General features: G+C 49.8%; 2 protein-coding genes across 2 annotated transcripts; both read right to left on the minus strand.

Annotated features, from left to right (window-relative positions):
• Positions 1-936: 936 nt before the first annotated feature.
• Positions 937-4341, minus strand: SOST (sclerostin). The gene is made up of 2 exons (XM_090292634.1): positions 4122-4341; positions 937-1358 (listed from the first exon to the last, which is right to left on the minus strand). The coding sequence occupies exons 1-2, from the start codon at positions 4339-4341 to the stop codon at positions 937-939; spliced, it is 642 nt and encodes a 213-aa protein (XP_090148760.1).
• An 8995-nt stretch (positions 4342-13336) lies between these two features.
• Positions 13337-20724, minus strand: DUSP3 (dual specificity phosphatase 3). The gene is made up of 3 exons (XM_090292161.1): positions 20517-20724; positions 17323-17549; positions 13337-13542 (listed from the first exon to the last, which is right to left on the minus strand). The coding sequence occupies exons 1-3, from the start codon at positions 20639-20641 to the stop codon at positions 13337-13339; spliced, it is 558 nt and encodes a 185-aa protein (XP_090148287.1). The 5' UTR covers positions 20642-20724.
• Positions 20725-20983: the final 259 nt, after the last annotated feature.

The following is a 20983-nucleotide window of genomic DNA, read 5'->3' on the forward strand; positions in this document are numbered from 1 at the left end:
TCGGGGACAATTTCTGTCCCTCCCACCACCCTTGGGACCTTCTCCTTCTCTTCCCCAATTGATGGTGTTTCTGCATCCTTTGAGATGGAGGGGTGGAGGTAGCCAAACATCTGGGGAGGCCAGGCTGGGAAACAACTCAGCATCTTTCAGGAGTTTGTCAGCTATAAATGGACCCTTCTTGTTCTCTGCTTGTTTTTCACCTTTGGCTGTCAGGTCAGAGAATTACAACTCCAAATTCTGGACATGACCATGGCAGAGATTCACTCTGACCTCTCTCTCTCTCTCTCTGCCCATTCAGAAGGCACCCACGCTTGAGCCTTTGGAATCATATGACAGTAGATTCCTTCAGACTCTAACCCACTCCCCACCAGCACTTTACAACTAGAAAGTCAAGGTTCAGAAACAGAAGAGTGTAGTCCAAAGTCACTCAGCAAGTTCGTGGAAGAGCTAGGACTAGAAACCCTATCTACGGACCCCAGTCCTGTGCTCTTGGCACAGAATGGCACTATGCTTTACGACGGTCAGAGGAATGTTATCCAACTTTCAAAACCAGTTCCCAGACTTTTCTCACTTCCCACAGCTCCCTAAAACCCCCGAGGCGGCAAAATGCTTCCTTTTCTCGCTGCTCTGAAGTGGGACCTGCAAAGGTAGGCGGCCCCGGTAGGCGGGGCTGCATGGCTCAGTGTCTGTGACTCTCAGCTCCCTTCCCTGCCCTGCGGGAATCCTAGGCGGCGGGTGGGGAGAGTGGGGCTTTGCTGGCACCCGGGATCCGCAGGACCTGGCTACCTCCTGCGAAGCCAGGCAGGTTGGAGTCCCCTGCCCTGGGTTGCAGGCATTTAAAATGAAATACAAACAATCAAACCGCGCACAGAGGGCAGAAACCTCGGGCGCCCGGTTCGGAAGCGCCCGCTGGAGAGGCGCGGTGGGCAGGTGGCTCTAATAGGCGTTCTCCAGCTCCGCCTGGTTGGCTTTGGCGCCCCGGGCGCGGGGCCGCGGCTTCCGGCCCTTCTGCGGCCGCGCGGCCTCCGGCCCGAAGTCTTTGAGCTCCGACTGGTTGTGGAAGCGGGTGAGGCGCTTGCACTTGCACGAGGCCACCAGGCGCACCTTGCGCGCGCGCGGCGCCGCGCCGCCGGGACACAGCAGCTGCACCCGCTGCGCGCGGTAGCGGTCAGGGATGCAGCGGAAGTCGGGCCCGTTCGGGCGCCACCACTTGCCTCGGCCGATAGCGTTGGGCAGCAGGCGCGCAGGGCCGCACTGGCCAGAGCATACCAGCTCGGTGACCGGCTTGGCGCTGCGGCAGGGCCCGTCGGTCACGTAGCGGGTGAAGTGCAGCTCGCGGCAGCTGTATTCCGACACGTCTGCGGAGAGAGGCGCGCGTGAGGGCGGCAGCCCGGCCCAACCAACCCTCCCCGCCCGGCCGGCTCGCTCCACACCACCTCGCCTTTCCCAAGCCTGCCCCTCTCCAGAGGCCTTTGCTTTTTGCCCATGGGCATCTATAATAGGAAGGGCCTAGCTGGTGGGAAAAAACTCCTCCTAAAACTTTGGAGCCAAGGTTCTGTTTGTTTGTTTTTGTTTTTTGCTGCGGTTCAAATACCAGCTCCATTATTGCGTGATTTTGGGCAAGCCACTTAACCTTTTTGTGCGTCCTATCTGTAAAATGGCTTGTCCTGAGGATTCAGTGAGTTAATTCATTACATATATAAAGCAGGAAACACCACCGAGCATACAGTAAGATCTGGAAGTGTTGGCTGTTATTGTGTGTTATCATTATTTCTCTCCAAGGGGGACCTCTTTGCCAGACTTAAGTCATAGCTATGCCACAAGGTCCTGGCCATGGCAAGGTTGATACTAGCCACACAATTTGCATGACTCTGGCTTATCCCAAATTCCTTTTCCAGCCACTTGGGAGGGACAGTGAGGGGATGGAGAAAGGAGTAGGGGTTAATTGAAGGTAATAAATCAGGGCAGCTGCTTGGGAGGAAAGAGATAGAAGGGAAGGCAGAGAGGAGGAGAAGTCATTAGACTTGAAAGGAACCAAAGGCAGCATGTCCAACCCCCTCATTATCTTTGAGGGCACTGAGGCCCAGAGAAGGAAAAGCACTTGCCCAGAAAGAAGAGCTGGATCTCCTGACTCCACATCCCTGGGGTCCCAGCACCTCTTGGTTCCCACATGGGTGGAAGCTGTGTACCCAAGCTGAGCTGGGGGCCTGGGGATGGGGGACAAAGGGCTGCTTTTTACTATAGTACTTCCCTACCAGAGGGGGACCAAGCTCTGACTGAAAACTACAGGTGTAGCTGCCACAAACATTAAGTACCTGCTGCGTACCAGGCACTCTGATGGCAGCACAGGCTGCTTCCCGGGGGCGGGGCGGGTTGAGATTGGGCTCTGAGGCCTGACTTGGTCCCCTGAAGTCACCTTGATGGTGTCTTCTACTGTGGGCTTAAATGAGTAGGAGCTTTTTAAATAGCTGGTCCTCATGTGAGCACCTGTCCACACCTGAGGGCCTCACAGGGACCTTTCCCATTTGACACAAAGGGATGAAAAAATAGTCCTAAGACCAAATTCAGAGAGGGGGCAGAGAAGGCCAGGCAGCCACCCCAGGCACTGGAGAGCAAGCACAGCAGGGGAGGTGTGGGGCTTGCCTTCCCCCTGTGGCTGGCCTTCTGGTTCCTGGGCTGGTTTGGTGTCCTCACTCCTGCCCCCAGGCTGCAGGGCTGTGGGTGTGAGTGGTTTATTTGCCTAGGGAAGGAGGCTTTGGGGCTTTCCAAGAATAGTGCCCCAAGGTCAGGCACTTCCTCTGCAGAGGGTGACTTTGTTTTGAGCAAGTGGCTTCCTTGGGTCTTGTGGCCTCTAATGGGAACCCAAGAAAGTGGACACTTCATACCTGAGTCACCTACAACCCATCCCTTGAGCTTAGTTGACCTTTCCTGGGGGGTTGTGGGGCAGGGCACATCTGCCCTCCAGGTTAGAAGACTCAAGGGTCCCCCCAGTCTCCGCTGGTGGTACCCTGTGCAGAGACCCATGTCCCCAGTTGGTTGTGAGGCAGGGAGGGATGGGATGCAGAAGCTTGGGCATTGGGCTCCTCTCCCACCTGGACAAAGGCCGGAGGGCAATGAGGCCCTCACTCTGAAGTGTCATCCAGCCCCTGCCCCCAGCCATTCCTGCCAGCTGCAGAGCCAGCTGTGCACACTACCCCCGAGGCTTCTCTGTGCAGACCTGACCAGGAACCCAGGTGTGCCCTCCACTGGGGCCACTGACTTTTCACTAGGGTCAGGCTCCCTCCCCAGGAGTGAGGCAAGGCTAGATCTGAGGTGGGGACTCAGGACAGATGCTGGACTCCGTAGACACCTGTGTCTGTTCCCCGCACAGAGGATGCTGCCTCCCCTCCAGGACCTCCAGGACTCCCGGGCTCGGCTCCCACCCACATCAGAGGCTGAAACTGTGCCTACACTTTCATTCAAGTGCCATCTCACTGGGCAGACCATGGACAGGGGGATCTGATGCAGTGCTTCTCTGCCATCCTTTTCATACTGCTTTGGGGGGATTTGCTCTGGCTTTTGGTCCCCAAGACCCCACTCACAATCCCCCACCAAGGCTGTCTTGGAATTGGATCAAACTATGTTCAAATCTCAGCTTTTCTATTTACTACCAGACTAACTTCTGGAACTTCCATTTCTTTACCTTTAAACTGGGAGTTTGCCTCATGGGGGTCCCACACGGTGGGTCCCTGGGATATAGTAATGCACAGCCCACCTGGAGTGTCTGGAGTTCAGGTGCTCATAGACCCCAGTGGTGCTGGCAGCTGGAACTGGCTCCTGAATTCTCAGGAGGGGATTCCTTGAAACCTTCTCCTTTCCCAGGCCTTGACCTTGTCCCAGTGCCGTACCCAAGCACTCCCATCCTGCCCCAGGCTCTCTGCCAGTGTCCTGCCAGCTCAAGCCCCCCACACTCGGATCCCAGGGCTAGACTGGCATGCCATCCTTCTCCTGCCTCCAGGCAAGACAGTCCCTCCACCTTTTGCTACAGAACCTGAGAGTCTACCCCAGTCTTCAACATGTCCCAAAGGGGACCCTCCCACCAGAGGACCCTTATGCTAAATGTACTCTCTTCCACCCCATACCTTTGGTCTCAAAGGGGTGGTGGGGAGGCCTCCCACCGTTCTCCGCCCGGTTCATGGTCTTGTTGTTCTCCATTTCTGGTGGGGGCTCAGGGTACTCGCCCAGCTCAGGGATGATTTCTGTGGCATCGTTCTTGAAGGCCTGCCACCCCTGGGTCTCCACCGTACGGAAGGCTGCATGCACCAGCAGGCAGACAAGGCACAGGGCAAGAGAGAGCTGCATGGTGCCAGCCGGAGGAGGGCACCTGGCCTTCCAGTAGCACAGGCTCCAGTCCCCAGCCCAGACACGTTTGCCTTTTTAAAGCCCCCTCTGCCTTGTGCCAGCCAATGACAGGCTGGGGCAGGGCTGGTCCCATGCTTCCCTCAGCCCAGGGGGAGGGAACAGGGTGTGCTCAGAGTAAGCCCTCTGCAAAGACTTCTCCTCAAGCACAGCAAACTCCCAAATTGCTGCTGGTGCTCCCAGGTGACCCAGAGAGAGAGGGGCGTGTGAGGCAAGCCCGCTCTCTGGCACCTCCCACATGCAGGCGGCTGTGGTTTTCGGATATCAAAATGAGCCCTGGCTCTTCATCTCTACCTCCCTGGGCCCCTCAGGCTTTCTCAAAACAAACTTTGGACCAGCTTAACAAAGGAAACTGCAGCTCTGAGGCCCCCACAGTGCTGAGCCCAGCCAATCTCATTTCTCAGGCCAAGTTCATTCGTCACCCCAACAAATGGCCCTACAGGTGTCAATTTGGCCCCCACAGACTCAGACAGAGGCAGAAAGGTGATTTTTAAGAAATCTCATTGGTCCCAATTCCACGAGGCTCAGTCTTGATTATTCTGGCCAAGAAAGGTTCTCTTGGCATCTGAGGACCACCCGCTTGGGCAAGGGGGGCCGGGGATTCTGGTTACAAGGTCAGGATGAACAAGTTAGCAGGCCCTGGTGATGGAGCTCAAGGAGGAAGCCTCAGCTCATGCTCCTCAGAGATCCTGCACATGGTGGCAAGTACTTTTTGGCCAGAACACTCACTGTGGCTTGCAGGCTGATGTTCTAAAGACAGTTATTTCCCTGGTCAGGCTGTGGGTAGGAGTGGAGAGCACAGAATCCTTTTTCTTAGCAAAAGCAAGGCCAACATTTTTAGTGCTGATTTTTTTTTTCCTGGTCTCCCAGCCCATTACATTTTTTAAAACCAGCTTTTAGTCCTGTATGGAAAATCTCATTACATGGGGTGCATTCCATGAAGCCATCCCTGGTCCAGCCAGCCACAGAGAAACCAAAAGGAATTGCTACCTCAGCCCTGGAGCAGAATGAGGGGCCTGGGAGGGGCAGAGGCGTGGGGGAAGAAGGTTCACACCTGAGGTGCAGGAAAAGAAAGGAGGGCCAGCGGAAGCTTTCATTGCAGATGGATTGAGGAGGCAGCAGCCGCTCCTGGCCCTGAAGGAGCCTGGGAAGAGGGCTGTGGCCCAGGTCCCCTTGGTATTTTCACTGGGCAATGAATCAGCATGCCCCACCTGCAGCACCTCTACGAGGCTGCTGCCACCTGCCTCAACTTGTAAGTTGCTGTGTCCATCTGTGGCCGTCTGTCCCTCCTTCTTTCCATCATCCATCACTCAACACATGAATGCAGCTGCTCTGACAGTTTTACAAGCCAGACAGAAGCCCCTGCAGGAAGGGCCCTCTCTGATACCTGCTTCCTTCATCTTTCCTTCAGGGCAGACAAAAACAGCTGTGGCCATTGTTGGGGGTGATCTATCTCTCCCAACAGAGCCTGTGTGTTGTGAGAAGCTGGTCCTTCATGCCCCCTCCCCCTGTCTGTGACCCTCTAGCCTCCTTTTCCCTTGCTCTGGAATGTGGACCATTAACCCTGTTGTGGCCAGACAACTGCCTTCTTGCCCTGGACTTCAGAGAGGGCTGTCCTGGTGCCTGCAGTCCGTGAGTTGGTGGGATTGATACTGGAGCCCCACCTGCTGTTGGAAGCTGCAGGCCCATGCAAGTGAAAGGAGGCGTGAGGACCATCCTTGGAACACTTCTGCCACCTGCTGGACACGCAAGGATAAGCCAGCTCCTAGAGGATGGCGAAGGTCGGGATTTTATTTATTTCATTATTGTATTTGAAATGAAAGTAATATTTTAAAAGAGAGAGATGGAAGAATCCAGTGGACTTGAATCTCTAAATTATCGCCAAACTTTTGAATTATTCTTTGTCCATTTATAGCCATGTTTTCTTCAGAATGGCTCAGAGATGATCTGCTATGAAGCCATTTGTTTTTTCACTTAACGTTCATTCAACTTTATGTTTACCCAGCCCACAAGCTTGTCGTTGTTCAGAGCTAGACAATGCGCCCCGAGGTAAATCCCAAGGGTCTTGTCTGACTTCTGTTGTGGGTAGTTTGGGTTATGTCCAATGTTCCTCTATCCTCAGTAGGGATGCTATGAACATTCCATACAAAGTAGTTTCTTTTTTTTTTTTTTTAATTTTGTATTTTGGGGTAATTGTAAATTTAGACACACTTATAAGGAATAATAGAGACAAGTCCATGTACCCAGTTTTTCTCAACAGTAACATCTTGCAAAACTATAGTACAATATCAAAACTAATATATTGACATTAATACAATTCACCAATCTTATTCAGATTTCCCCAGATTTTACTTGTGTATGTCTTTGGTTCTATGAAATTTTATCATATAAGGGTCGAGTATCCACCACACAGCTAAGATAAAGAACAACTCTGTGGCCACAAAGATTCCACTAATTGTCCTTTTACAACTCTCCTCTCATGACCTCCATCTTCATTCCTAATACATAGTACCACTAATCTGTTCTACATTTCTATAATTTTGTCATTTCAGAAATATTATATAAAGAAATCAACCGGTATGTAACCTTTTAGGATTAGCTTTTTTCACTCAGCATAATTCCGTGGAGATTCATCCTAGCTATTACATGTTTCAACAATTTATTCTTTTTTATTATCAAGTAGTATTCCACAAGCAACTTTTCTTCTTTTCTTTTTTTTTTTAACTTTAGGATTATTTCCAGAAGTGAATGCTGGTCTAAGAGGGTGAACAGTTTGCTGCATATTGCAGGGTTGTTCTCCAGAAAAGCCCAGCAAGGACCCCAGTCCTGCTAGCGACTTATAAGTGGGCATGCGCATTAGTTTCCTAGGGCTGCTGAAACAAGCAAGGTATCACACACAGCGTGGCTTGAACAACAGAAATGTATTGTCTCACAGTTCTGGAGGGTGGAACTGTGAGATCAGAGTTGGCAGGTCAGTTCCTTCTGGGTGGGGCAGGCGGGGGGAGGTAAGGAAGTCTGCACTATGCCTCTCCCCAGCTGCTAGTGCCTTGCTAGAATCTTCGGCTTTCCTTGGCCTGTCGAGAAGCTTTATCCCCAGTCCACGCCTTCATCTTCTCACGGTGTTCTCCCTGTGTGCGTGGCTATGTCCTAATTTCCCCTTTTTCTAAGGACATCAGTCGTATTGGATTAGGGCCCACTCTAATGACCTCATCTTGACTAATTACATCTGCAATGACCCTACTTCCAAATAAGGTCCCATTTGGAGGTACTAGAGGGCTAGGATTTGACATATTGATTGCAGGGGCTTGGGGGGTAGTCAGTGGAAGAAACATTACATCAGGGGTAAGGGGGACTCTTGCTGAAGGCTGATCAGTGTGATCAAACTTCATCTGAGGGATGGCGAAGGATGAGGAAGCCAATGAGATATTGAGGGTGGTCAGATAAGGAGGATGGGGAATGCTGGCTAAATGACTTAGGGGGATTCTTGCTAAAGCTGGACAATACAGTGACAAATATGCAAGCCTGAAAGTCAAGGCCTAGTTGTAGAAGAGTTCACAGGAGAATAACTAGTTTGACCAAAGAGAGGCTCTTTAGCACCCTGTGTATTTGGAGACTCTTCCTCCTTCAGAACCCAGTTGCACAGCCCTCCACTCTTCCTTCTCCTTTGCAACATCTCCTTTCTTCTTCTTTTTTCCCTCCTTCCTCACAGGGTGGCTGCCCAAGTGCTCTAAATGCTGGGAACGTTGAACCAGAAGGACCTTCAGTGTATGGGCTTTCAAACTAGGTATCTCAAAACCCCGAGCTTCCACTGGGGTGTCTCATGGTTTTAAATATATATACATTTTAGTGATTTAAAAATATAATTAAAACATTAGAAGTACCCACTTCTAATGAACTGGAGCCCACCCAGGTCAACTCATTTTAGCATACACTCAGAAGTTGAATTGCTGTGTACTTGAACTTATAAAATGGGTCCTCAATTCAGAAGGTCATAACTCAGAGACTATCTTTCTAAAAACTAGGATTGGGCACGTCCACTCCCATAAAATTACATGAGTGAACACAGGACACTCCTCCTTAGCTCTGAGTTTTGGAATGTACTTGGCACTGTGCCACCACAACAGACAGAAATTAACAGGATACAAGAAGATGTATCATAAAAACAGCAATTGTCATCTATAAGTCTCATTTCAACATTCTGTGCTCATTAAAGCAGCCTGGACCTTTAAAATAAGAGTATACAGATATCACATCCCGACATTATACAAGTATCTATAGTACATCCATACTCAATAGAATGCTATGTAGCTATTAAAACGAATGGGCCTTTAAGAAACAATGGGTAAAATAGATTAAGCAAAAAAGGCAAAGTGCAGAACCTTTCCCATTCACAAGAAAAAGGATATCTATATGCAGGCATGCATACCTATGTGTGTACTTACAAATGCATGGGATTTTTCTAGAAGGACATACTTAATAGAGGCTTCCTCTCCAGAAACAGAATTGAAGGTCTGGTGTAGAAGATTTACTTTTTATTGTTTAAATTCATTACTGTGCATATACCAAATTACCTTTTTAATTAAAATGTTTTAAAATTATACTTTAAAAACATTTTTACCAGTTTTATATCTTAGTGCTCTGCCTTAAGATTTTGTGTTAAAATATAAAGATTATGTTGCCACAGAGGTCCGACAAATAATGAATTCGTCTAAGTGCCTCATGTTATGGGGAACTGGAGACTAGAGAAGCTCTTTTCCTGCCCAGACTTTGTCTGAGAGAAAGGTACCCAACTCTGGGTTTTTTATTCAGAGGAAAAAAGGTAGTGCTTCTCATAGGGGAGATAATGCTAATGATGGGATTTAAAGCATTTAGGGGCAGAGATATGTTTTGGGCCTTCCCATTTGCAGAATAACAAATCTTAAAATGCTACCCAGTCATCTCCATGTGAGCCCACCTTGAGACTGTCACCCTAGCCCCCTGCTTTCTTAGGACTGTAAGTCTTACCTTCCTTAACTGGGGTGGGCCACTTTACTAAAGAATATTCCAGTCAGTTACACTTCAATGAAGTTAAATAAATAAGACCAGGCCACGTGGCTTGGTTGGTTAGAACCTTGTCCCAGGCACCAAAAGTGTGTGGGTTTGATTCCTGGTCAGGGCACATATCTAGGTTGCAGATTCAATCCCATCAGGGCACATATGAGAGGCAACCAATTGATGTTTCTCTCTCTCTCGCTCCTTCTCAAAGTATATCCTCAGGCATGGATTAAAAAAAGATAATAAATAAATAAAAAGATTTCTTAACACATGAAATTTCTGGTACTGGAGGGATGTTCAACAAATATCTACTATATAAATGTAATCATCATGGAACCTATGACTAGCTCAGGAGGTCTAATTTTTAGATGATTCTTTTAAAAAGAAAAAAAGCAAACAGAATATAAGCATAAAAGCAACCAACTGTGATAAGAACTAAAACAAGACCATTTCTTGGTAATATAGGACATTTATTTTGGTTACAGAATTAGTATTTTAACACTGATTTGTGATATAACAGACATTAAACTTATTTTTTTTTAAAAAAACTTAATACTTTCCCCTTTTTCTGTGCAGAAAATTCACACTTTCACCATCAAATTACCCTAAAAGCTGACAGGAGGTAAGTTAAGCTTCCAACCAATCTACTGCCGCAACCGGAGATGGCCTCTATTTCCAATCAGGATAAAATCTTGACTTGGAAGGACCATCACTGTTGGCTCTTCAGTGATACTTAACACCGATTTTATGACAGAAAATTTCCTGTGAGAAAAGCTTATATCTTTATTATAAGAGTGCTTATTTTGATTAAAACATTAGCATCTTAACATTAACTTGTGACACAAAAGGCACCAACATTCCTTTTCGAATCATCCATCACCACCAGTGTGGAACACAGCGCCACCTGCCTGCCATCATATAATTGCAGACCCTCTAATTTCCAGGTGGTGTTCAATTCCAAGTGGGGATTCTTAAAAGAACCCCACAGTGTCAGAGCCAGAGACCTTAGAGGCCTTGTTTGGTAGATGGCGATTTCTGCTCTCCAGATAACTCAGAGTGACAGGGGAACAGACCAGCCTGTGGTATGTATACTGCTTTAGAATAGAGGGGTTTGCTAGTCACGGAAAGGCATCAGGTCAGGGGAGGGAGTGAGGGTGCCCTGAGTTCCTAGTCCATCACTTCCCAGCACTAAAAAGCTGTCCAGAAACAGCTTCCACTCAGTGTTGGGCATATGTTGACTCCAGCACAATAGAATTTATTTACTCAAAGAACTAGGAGCTAAATCTTGTGAAGTAAATATGGGGTTTCTGAGGCTACAGACTATCAAGAAATCCCAAGTTATCAGCATAAAAGTAGTCCCAAAGTAAAGGCAGAAATTCTCTCACTTACCTTTTCTCCCTCACACCCCCACAAGCAGGCCTTCCAGAGCTCCTAAGGAGCTGTGGCTATCTTGTGGGGTGACCACTGCCTGGGCCTGGGAGGGGCGCCCCAGACCCATATCCTGAGCCTCTTCCAGAAGTGGAGCAGAAAGCTGCGATTTAGGGGTGCTATGTGCTTCCTGGAAGAGCCGCATGTTGTAACCCAATCTTTTACTCCCCTTTCCCGGAGCAGGAATGGGCTTGTGCCAACTCCATCCCACCTTCATCCAGACGTCCCTTGGCACCACAGCTTAAATCACTGTACTCTGTCCACAAAGCTAAGTGGCCCTTGTGCACATGGGCTGGGTCATGGGCAGGTGCAGTCGCACCTGGACGGACGGACACTCCCAGGGGGGCTCGTTTCTTGCGGAGAACTGTGGTATGAGAGAAAGAATTCAGCTTCAGGAAGCAGCAAACCTGAAATATTGCCTCAGCTCTGCCTCAAGCTGGGCAACCCTGGGGCTCATGCCCTTCATCAATCTGAGCCCCAGCTCCTTTTTTTTTCTAAGGTAACAATATATGAATATCTACCAGCTAGGGTTATTGCGAGGATCAAGTGAGATTAAGTGGGAAGGTTATCTGAAAACTGTGAGGTACAGAGTTTGGAGAATGGCCATTTCACGTAGGTGGCTCTATCTGGGCAGCCAGTACCTGAAAAAGAAGACAGATCCTAATTTGTTCCAGGCTGCTGTGGTCACAGAGAAAAGGGGCTGTCTGGGCTGCACAGCAATGGCCCTGCTGAGACAGAGTCCGTCACACCTGAGTGAGTCCAAAGGCACGCTCACTTCTCCCTATCCTGGCCCAGAGCTCCTGGTCAACTGAAAAAGGCACATTCTGCACTTCAACATGTTAACACTGACTGAAGTTAAATTCAAAACAATTTTAAATATTCAACAAAAGTCCCTGATATTTCATTTTGGGTAAGACTCCTTTGCAAATCCTTGCAAGTGTTCCTACCACAAACTCCAGATTCTGGGAGCTTGATACACCCACCAGAACAACGCCCTACATATATTTGGTGCTCAAAAATTAAAAAAAGGTTTAATTCCACAAACTTTTTTCAGACACCTACGTGCTAGGCATTGGGGGCATGGCAGAGAACTACCTCTCTGCCATTAGGGAACCTGCAGATGACAAAATTGTATCATTTTCCATGACAACAATCATGCAAAGTCCTAACAAGACTGTTGAGAATAATATTCCATATTCTGACAAATGTGTGCATACATGTGTGAGCTAGTGCATTCCAACATTATTCTAAAAAAAGTGGTTTCTTTTTGTTTGTTTGTTTGCTCTACCACCAATAAAGTCTCCATTTGGACGTTCCATCATGTTTCATTTCTGCCTGGCTGAGTCATTTTTGCTCCCAAGGGTCCAGGATTTTTTCTGGTTCCAGAGAGCCATAAGAAATACCTGTCAGTGGGCAGGGTGTGAGCCTGGGACTGTTCATCTCCCTGCTCATCTGTCCTCTGGCTGTGTTTGTGAGACCCCCCCCACACACACACACCCCCACATACACGCTGTAATTGGCCAACTTCCTCCTCCTGATCTTGGAATAGCAACAACTGAGACAAAAAGCAGTTAGCACGAGTGGCTTGGGCTTGCCAACACTATAATTCAGGACAAAACCCTTGTAATTCTCCAAATGGTGGGGTTTTTAAATAGGCTGGACTTCAACAACCTGTTTTCTAAAAAAGTCAAATACACCATGCCCAAGGCATCGCTCTTCTAACAAACCAAGTGACAAGAGCAGTCCCAGGGAAATATTCCAGTGGATTCAGAACTCAAGCCTTCCAAAGGTTCACACCTTAGGAAGGACTGGTTCCAGAGACCTCCATGGGAATCTGTTTGCCCACCTGAGGGCTGCGTTGTGTAGATATCTTTAGTCCTAAGGAAATAGTTAAAATGTAGTCTCTTCGTGGGAATTTCCACCCACTGACGACCAATGGCTACCCTGCTGGCTTCAGACCTCAGTGTGTCTCTGCCTATGAGCAGGGTGGGGGTGGCTGTGAGAGACGTGGGAGACAGACCTGGGGGGAGGAAGGGGCCCAAGTTTGCAGAGCTCCTTTACAAGGCTTGAGGTGCTGTGGTCCCCACTCAGGAGAGGACCCAGGGATCAAGAGCAGGGCAGACCAGGAGGGCCCCCTGTGAGTGTCTCAGGCCTTCCACGTCCACAGACCGGCTGCCTGGATCATCCAGAAGCATGCATGTTACAGGTCTTCCCCCTCTGCGGCCCCACCCCAGGGAGCGGACATCATAAACTTCAGGCACAGGACACACCAGGGAGCAAGAATGTCCTCCTTCGCCAGCTTCTTTATATGCTCCCCAGGGGAAAAGTGGCCCAGGGCTGTGTTGGGACAGATTTGTGGGTAAGTGCCTGGTGATGCTGGGAGCAGGGTACATTGTGTTTCCTAAAGATGGCAGTTTGGGACACCTCAACCAGGGCCTCTCCTGTCCAACCTCTAGAGGAGAGGCAGTGGGGTACCCTAGAGTTTCAATTTCCCCTCCTTGGCTAGTCTGTCATTGAGCTGGCAGAGCTGGGCCAGGAAACCATCGTTGGGGCCGATCTCACGGTTCTGCCTCACGATGCTCAGCGCAGACTTGACATCCATCTTCTGACGCATCATGAGGTATGCAATAACCAGAGTTGGGGAGCGGCTGTAACCTTCACGGCAGTGGACAAGAACACGGCCTGGAAGAAACGGGGTGACACAGTGAACTGGTGCCATCCAATCACAGCATGGCTCTAGCCAAAACTCTTCCAGCAAATGCAAATGACAAGTAAAATGCAAGGCCATTCTGTACCCATCAGAAGGGCTAAAAAGAGAAAAACAAAAAACACAAAGTGTCAGCGAGGACGTGAAGCAGCCAGGACTTTGACATGTGGCTGAGGAGGGGCTGCAACTTGGCACACCACTCAGTTACCCTGGGTAACTGTGATGCAGTATCTACTCAAGCTAAACCCACGCGTCCCCTGCGGCCCAGCAATTCCATCCCAGATACACGCCCAGCAGGAATGCACACGCATGTACACTAACAGGCATGCGTCAGAATGTTTCTAGGCAGCACCACTCCTAATAGTCCCAATCTGGAGGCTCCAAAGGCTCATCAAACGGCAGAATAGATAAATAACAAGAATGTACAATCTACAAGTTATCAGAAACAACACAGATGAAACACACCAGTGGGATGTACATGATTCCACAGAGTAGGAGAGCAGGCAAACTGATCTATGCTGTCAGAAGTCTGGGTAGTGATAAAGAGGAGCAGAGGGATTTGAGACTAGGCTTTCTGGGGTGCTGGTTGTTTTGTTTCTTAATCTGGGGGCTGGTACATGAGCGTGTGCAGTGCACTGATTTACACACTTGTCATCCAGCCAGTTCTCTATATGAATCTTGTATTTCAATCCAAAGCAAAACATGGTAACAACCCAAATGTCCATCAACAGGTGAATGGATAAATAAATTGTGGTACATCCATATGACTAAATACTATTCAGCATTAAAAAGAATGAACTATTGATACATGCAACAACATGGATGCAACATGGATGAAAGGCAAGGTAACTATGCTGAGGGAAGAAGGCCAGACCAAAAAGGCATGCATACTGGTAATTCCAGTCATATAAAACTCTACTGACGTTCCAGTGTCCAGTGATAGAAAGCAGATCAGTGGTTGCTTAGGAATGGAAGGGAGAGGGGGCAGATGGGAGGGGTCACAAAGGGACAGAGGAAAATTTGGGGGTGATGGATATGCTCACTATCTTGGTTATGGTGATAATTTCACAAGTGTATACATATGTCCAAAACTTGCCAAATTGTACTATGTGTAGTTTATTAAATGTCAGTTATACATCAACAAAGCAGTTAAAAAATAAAAGGAACATGAATGTCAAACACAAAAACAAACCAAAACAAAAAATCAAACACACAAACAAACAAAAACACCATCTCGTGGCTCCCCAAATGGCCCATGAGGACCTTCAGCATCTGGCCTCCATATGACATCATCTCCTCTCCCTCTTCTGTTTCCATCATTCTACTCCCAAAACACAACTCTGTCTTCCCAGGGCCTCCCAAAGCAGGAAGGGGAAGTCCTCCACTTCCTTGCCCATTCACTCCCTGGCCAGCGTACCCAAGGCACTCAGTGTGGCTTTCCCTGCCCCTGCCCTGGCCGTGGGACCCTCTGCAGAGCAGCTGCCTCACTGCCTAGACCGCACTCAGCACACCCAGGGCTCACAGAGCCAGTGGGGAAGGGGAGGGTTCAAAGACCATCTTCCAGGCACCACCCAAATGCCACCTCCTCCATGAAGCCTCCCTTGATCACCAAGACTAGAAGTGACTGCTCCCTCCTGAGTGCCCCAGGCTGCCCCCCCAGCTCTCCAAAGTGATAGGCCCCTGGCCCCCTTAACCCTACACACTGTGAAGGCCAGCGAATTTCTGTTGATTCACTTCGCCAATCAATCTTAGAAGTATTTACACTTGGCATTAGAGCCCCAGAATTCATTTTTGTCACTCATTCGGTAATCACTTAAAGTATCCCTGCTATGTGCCCAATGCTACATCAGGTGCTAAGGAGACAGACAAGAGACACAATGGACGCAGCCTGAGGGCTGGCTTCATGCACAAGAGGACAGTAGGCCCAATGCTAAAGCTCCCAGTGGGGTTTGCCAGAGGGCAGCTTCGGGAGAGGCAGGAAGAGCTTTCCAGACTGATGACCTAGCCTAGGAGGCAGGAGGTCACAAAAAGTCAGGCTATGTTCCTAGTTGTATGAAAGGAGGAAACAAAGTCAAAGAGCTCTAAGTTCCCTGAATGATGACCAACCAGTATATAAGAGCAACATCCATCCCCCTACTGGGACCCTCATCCTCATCTATAAAGGAGCTGGTGTGGCTCAATGGACTGAGCACCAGCCTGAGAACTGAAGGGTCGATGGTTTGATTTCTGGTCATGGCACATGCCTAGGGTGTGGGCCAGGCCCCCATTTGGGGGCACGCGAGAGACAACCACACATTGATGTTTCTCTCCCTCTCTTTCTCCCTTCCTTCCCCTCTCTCTAAAAATAAATACATACAAAAAAATAAAATAAATAAAAAAATTAAAAAGGAGCTCAGAACAGCTGGAGTGGAGGGCAGAGACACGTATGAGACCATGAAGGACCACAAAAGGGCTGACAGTCAAGTCTGCAGATTTCCCGGGCAATAAAACTTTCCTCCTGGGCCCCGAATGTGAAATAACCAGGGTCTAATAAACTCTGTTCCCTGGAAATCACTTCAGTGGAGAGGCTGCTGGCGTAGCAGAGACAGGCTAGTATCCAGGAGACAGAGCTGATCACACCTCAATGGAGGTTACTTCCTAGGTAGGTTTGGGGTGGGGAGGAAGGAAGAGGCTGGAGGCAGCATGAAGGTAAAGGCAGCTGCTGAGAGGAACAAACTGAAAGTAGAAAGGGCAAATGGCCAAGCCCGCTCAGCGATGTCTGCCCTGTGGCCTTCTAGGATTTCTCTCCAGAATGCCTTGCCTGGCTACCAGGACCTCAGCAGGTCTGCTTCCATCTTACCTTATGTTCGGGAGCTGCAGGAAGCATTTAAAAAGCTGAGTGGCAGATTTAGCTGTGGGCTGTAGTTTGCTGACCACTCCCTACCCCAGCCTAAGCCAATTATGGCTGCCCCAGTACCCCTGCCAGGTACTCATATCACCCAACTTAGCCAGTGCAATGTGAGGGAAATTCCTCCAGGGAATGTTTTACTTGCTCTTAAAAAAATGAGAGAAACAAGCCCTGGCTGCTGTGGCTCAGTGGATTGAGCGTCGGCCTGCGAACCAAGTGTCGCTGGTTCGATTCCCAGTCAGGGCACATGACTAGGTTGCACGTCAGGTACTCAGCTGGGGCCGTGTGAGAGGCAACCACACAGTGATGTTTCTCTCCCTCTCTTTCTCCTCCCCACCACCTGCCTCTAAAAATAAACACATAAATAAATAAATAAATCCTAAAAGAAAAAAAAAAAAGAGAGAGAAACACGAGGAAGAGCTGGCTGTTGCATCTTTTGCTGCGTTTTATACTATTGGGAGGTGGTAACCAGAAAGCTACAGCCATCTTGGGACCGTCAAGGGGGTGCCCAACACTGAGGTGGCAGGAGAGAGAGGGAGAGTACCTGGTCTGATGCCCTCATTGAGCTGTTGCATCAAGCAGCCTGAAGCTCCTTCACCTCAGCACTCCTTAAATAAATGTCATTACTGAAGTTCTTTGAATTGCAAGTGGACTGGAAATGAACCCTCAAAGTCAAATCAAACACAAGAACCCCAAGGCTGCCACTGTGTGCCAGGCTGTACATCTTGTATAATGTGAGGGCCCTGGAGAGGCAGCCAGAGAGACTTAAAACTGTCATTCACCAGAGGAGAGAGGGAACAACGGGTGTTCCAAGAAAAAGTCCAGTCAAAGCTGCCGCCCCCTGCTTCCTGGATGGCGGGTCCCTTACCATTCTTTTGAGCCAAGGCCTGGTCAATGAAGTCTGCAGCCCTTTCAAAGTAGGCGCTCAGGTTGAACTCCTGCGTGTCATTGGCCTTGATGCCCAGGTAGGTGATGCCAGAGTCCTTGTAGAAGTTGGCACTGGTGTTGACGTGCATGAAGGACCTGCCCTCAGCAGCGTTCAGGACGTGGGTGATGCCCAGTTTCTGCAGCTTGGGGATGTCTTGAGCCACAGACCTGGACAGGGGACAGCAGCAAGGGATGCTTAACTGACCAGCTGGCAACCTGAGGGGGAGGAAGATGGAGCAGATTCTATGCCTCTTGGCAAAGTGACAAACCCTCCATGCTCCGGCCCAGACCAGAGCTTCTCCCCATCTCCTGACCCTTGTTTCTCACCCCAGCTATATCTAGTTACCAGCAGCTGCCCCAAATAGACTGGGCAGTTTCATGCCTGAGCTGTTCCCTCTGGCCAGAATGCCCTTCTCCGTGGACATGCACCCTCTCATTTTTCACACCCTTTGCAATATTTCCTGATTTCCTCCATTCCACTTGGCATCATGCTCCCTATACTGTGGTAGTGGTATAGCCAAGTGGCTAAGAATGGGCTCCGGAGCCAGACCACCTGAGTCTGAATCCAGCCCTGCCATTTGCCAGCAAGGCCAATGTTAAACAAGTCATTTAGCCTTTCTGTGACTCGGTTTCCCTATCTGTAAAACAAGAACAGTAACAGTACCTAACCCCTGGGATTTGTGAGTGTTAAATGAGCTATTCTATAGACAGAGCCAGACACTGAGTGCTACTATTCTAACACTTGATTGTGTTCATTTGTTTAACACCCAGGCTATGAGCTCTGTGATGGAGGAACCCTATTTGCTTCAGGTCTGTACGCCCAGCACCTGGTATGGTACCTGGCACAGAGTAGGTGCTGAATAAATATGTGGTAAATCAGTGAAGAGGAATGAAATCAGCAGCCCCCTTTCTTGGATTATAAAGTACAGCAGTCCCCTTCCATCCCCCAGAGGGATCCCTCCTGCCAGTCCCCTAGCCACATTGCTGACGCTCTCTTGGGTGAGTAAACACATTGGGAGCACTGGCCCCAACCGAACTACAGGAGTTACAAAACATTTGATCTGAATAGTCAAAGGGCTCCTTTATTTCATCTCACAACAACATCCCAATTCAAACAGCCGTTTAGACGTTACAGAACGCCTTGTCCTACATGATCTCGTTTGCCTGTCACAGTGTCAGCCCTGTGAGGAAGGAAGGACAGAGCTTAAACTCTGGCCTGATAGGACAGGGAAGGGTGTGCATGTGGTCACATGGGCTGCTGAGCGGAAGACGTAGGTGGGAGGAGGCCTCCTTTCTCCCAACACCAACCACGCTGCTCTGTCTACGCCCTCACTCTGCCTCTCATGCCCACGTCCCTGCAAATCCCAACACTCAGAAAATGTGGCTCATCCAGGCTCCTCTCTGCCTTGGGAGCCCTGATTTTGTTAAGGGGCTCCTGATGGGTTGGGGAGCACTACATACTCAGTCAATCCTCCCTGCTGGGCACTACACACACCCCTGGCTAAATCAAGGTCAATTTGCTTAGAGGGCAAGAATGCCTTTTCTACAGCGACCGTCACCACTTGCCACTCTGGCTGGCTACCACCACATGTTCACAATCTTAGTTTCCACTTGGAAATGGTGACAGCTGAATGTGCTAAACTGCCCAAGAGATCATGGTTTTCAAAGGGAGCCATGGCCGCTTGCTGCTTGGTCGGCTGGAGAGGGGGTTATCCTCAGAACTTTGCAATTACTAAGGCCTTTGGCTGAGACCCTGGGACCCCATTTTATCTATCCCTACTCACGACACTGAATGCAATGGTAAAGCAGTGGCTCATTTAAAAAAACAAACAAACAATAAAATAACTTTGGAGAGTCACTACCATTCATCTCTCCCATCCCTAATACAATTCAACATTCAATTAATTTACCATCATTACTATGAATGAACATTGTACACTGCCTGATACGTAGGTACTCAATATAGTGAATGAATGAAGGAATGAATGAGACAGTTCCCTTCTGGACCCCTTCTAGCTCCAAGATGACCCACATTTCTGTGGCAGTCCTTGGCAGAGTAAGCATCAGGTCCTAGTCCAGGACCAGGGGATACAGACATGAGCAAGACATTGACCTGACCTCACAATCTCTCAACACTTGCTTGGTTGCCACTACTGTAATCTCTTCCTGTGTAAAACGAGGAGGGTAGTTCTGGCTTTCTAAAATGCAGTCCCTGTGCCCAGCCTGTGGATCTCAAAGCAATGGCAACTGGGCCCTCCAGGCCCCTTATGCAAGTCCAACCTGAGCCCTCCTAAGGCTTTATAGGCTTGGTAATGGATTCTTTAGATTCGCCTGGTATTTCCAGCACCTCTCAGAATGGTTAACAATGCTTCTCTCCTGCTGCTGAGAATTCCTTGCTGTAGTAATTCAACTAACAGAAAACGGGAAAACCAACTTGTTAAGACTCATAAGTGATAAATAATGCATTTCCTGGTACGGAGAAAGTGGGAGCCTTTCCTAAGGGATGGCTCAGGTCCTTGTGAGGTTTATCGTTGGATCATTCTCGAATCTATACAAATCAAACCCCATATGGAAAGCGGGAGAGGGATTGAGGAAACCCTGGCCCACCTCTCTGCCCCCTCATTTGGGGTGTTTCGATTCCCAGATCTGAACTTGCCCAGACGGGAAAAGTTACACGCCCGAATTGTGACGTCAGCCAGTTGCCATGGCAGCGAAGGCAGACATTCCGCGGTGACCTCACTGCAGAACCAGGCAGCTGTCACATGACGCATGGGCCGGAGACCGGCGGGGCGACACAGGGCCACCTGTTTAGTGAACGTCGTAGCCCCTAACCCGCCCAAGGCCGAGTTCCTAGAGGTTGGCAGCAGCGGGTGGACGTGGGTCTGGCCGAGCGGCCTCCAAGCTTTAGTGCACCCCCGGAAGGGAAGGACCACGCGGGGACGAGGCGGAGACCAGCCCCTCCGCCCCCCGCGCGCAGGCGTGGGCGGCGACTCCAGCCCCTGCCCAGTCCCCGCTTCACCTAGGGAGGGGTGACCACGCCCCGGCTCCCCCCAACCAGCAGCTGCCGAAGCCCCCTCCCCAGCTCCCGGGTGAGCGGTACGTCCCGGGGAGGGCAGCTCCGGAGCTGCGACTCACGCGTTGCCCACGTAGATCCTGGGGGTGACCTCGTTGCAGGGCTGGCTCGGGAGACTGTAGCAGCCGCTGCTGTCCGAGAGCAGGTCGTTGAGATCCTGCACCGAGAGCTCGTACGGGCCAGACATGGCGGCGGCCGGGCCCTGCACGCCGGAGCGGCAACCAGCGAGGCGAGAGCAGCCCGGTCAGCTGGGCGGGGGCTCCCGAGCCCGTATCCGCCCCGCCCCGCCCCGGAGGCGGGTCCGCCGGGCGCTGGGAGCGGCGGAGCACGGGTGGCCACGCGCTCTTTATTCCCAGGAAGTACGCGCGCTGTCCGGCGCCGAGCGAACGAACGTTCACAAGACCTTCGTGCCTGTCTCCAGGGGCGGAAATGCCACCAATGTCGAGTTTCGGCAGTGAGGGTGGGGGTCCTATCCCACCCCTAGTTAAGGCATTTCCTGTATCATTACATACTGAGAAGCGTAGTAACT

Source organism: Furipterus horrens, unplaced genomic scaffold (genome assembly GCF_987537825.1).
Source record: "Furipterus horrens unplaced genomic scaffold, mFurHor1.1.pri manual_scaffold_11, whole genome shotgun sequence".
Classification (NCBI taxonomy): domain Eukaryota; kingdom Metazoa; phylum Chordata; class Mammalia; order Chiroptera; family Furipteridae; genus Furipterus; species Furipterus horrens.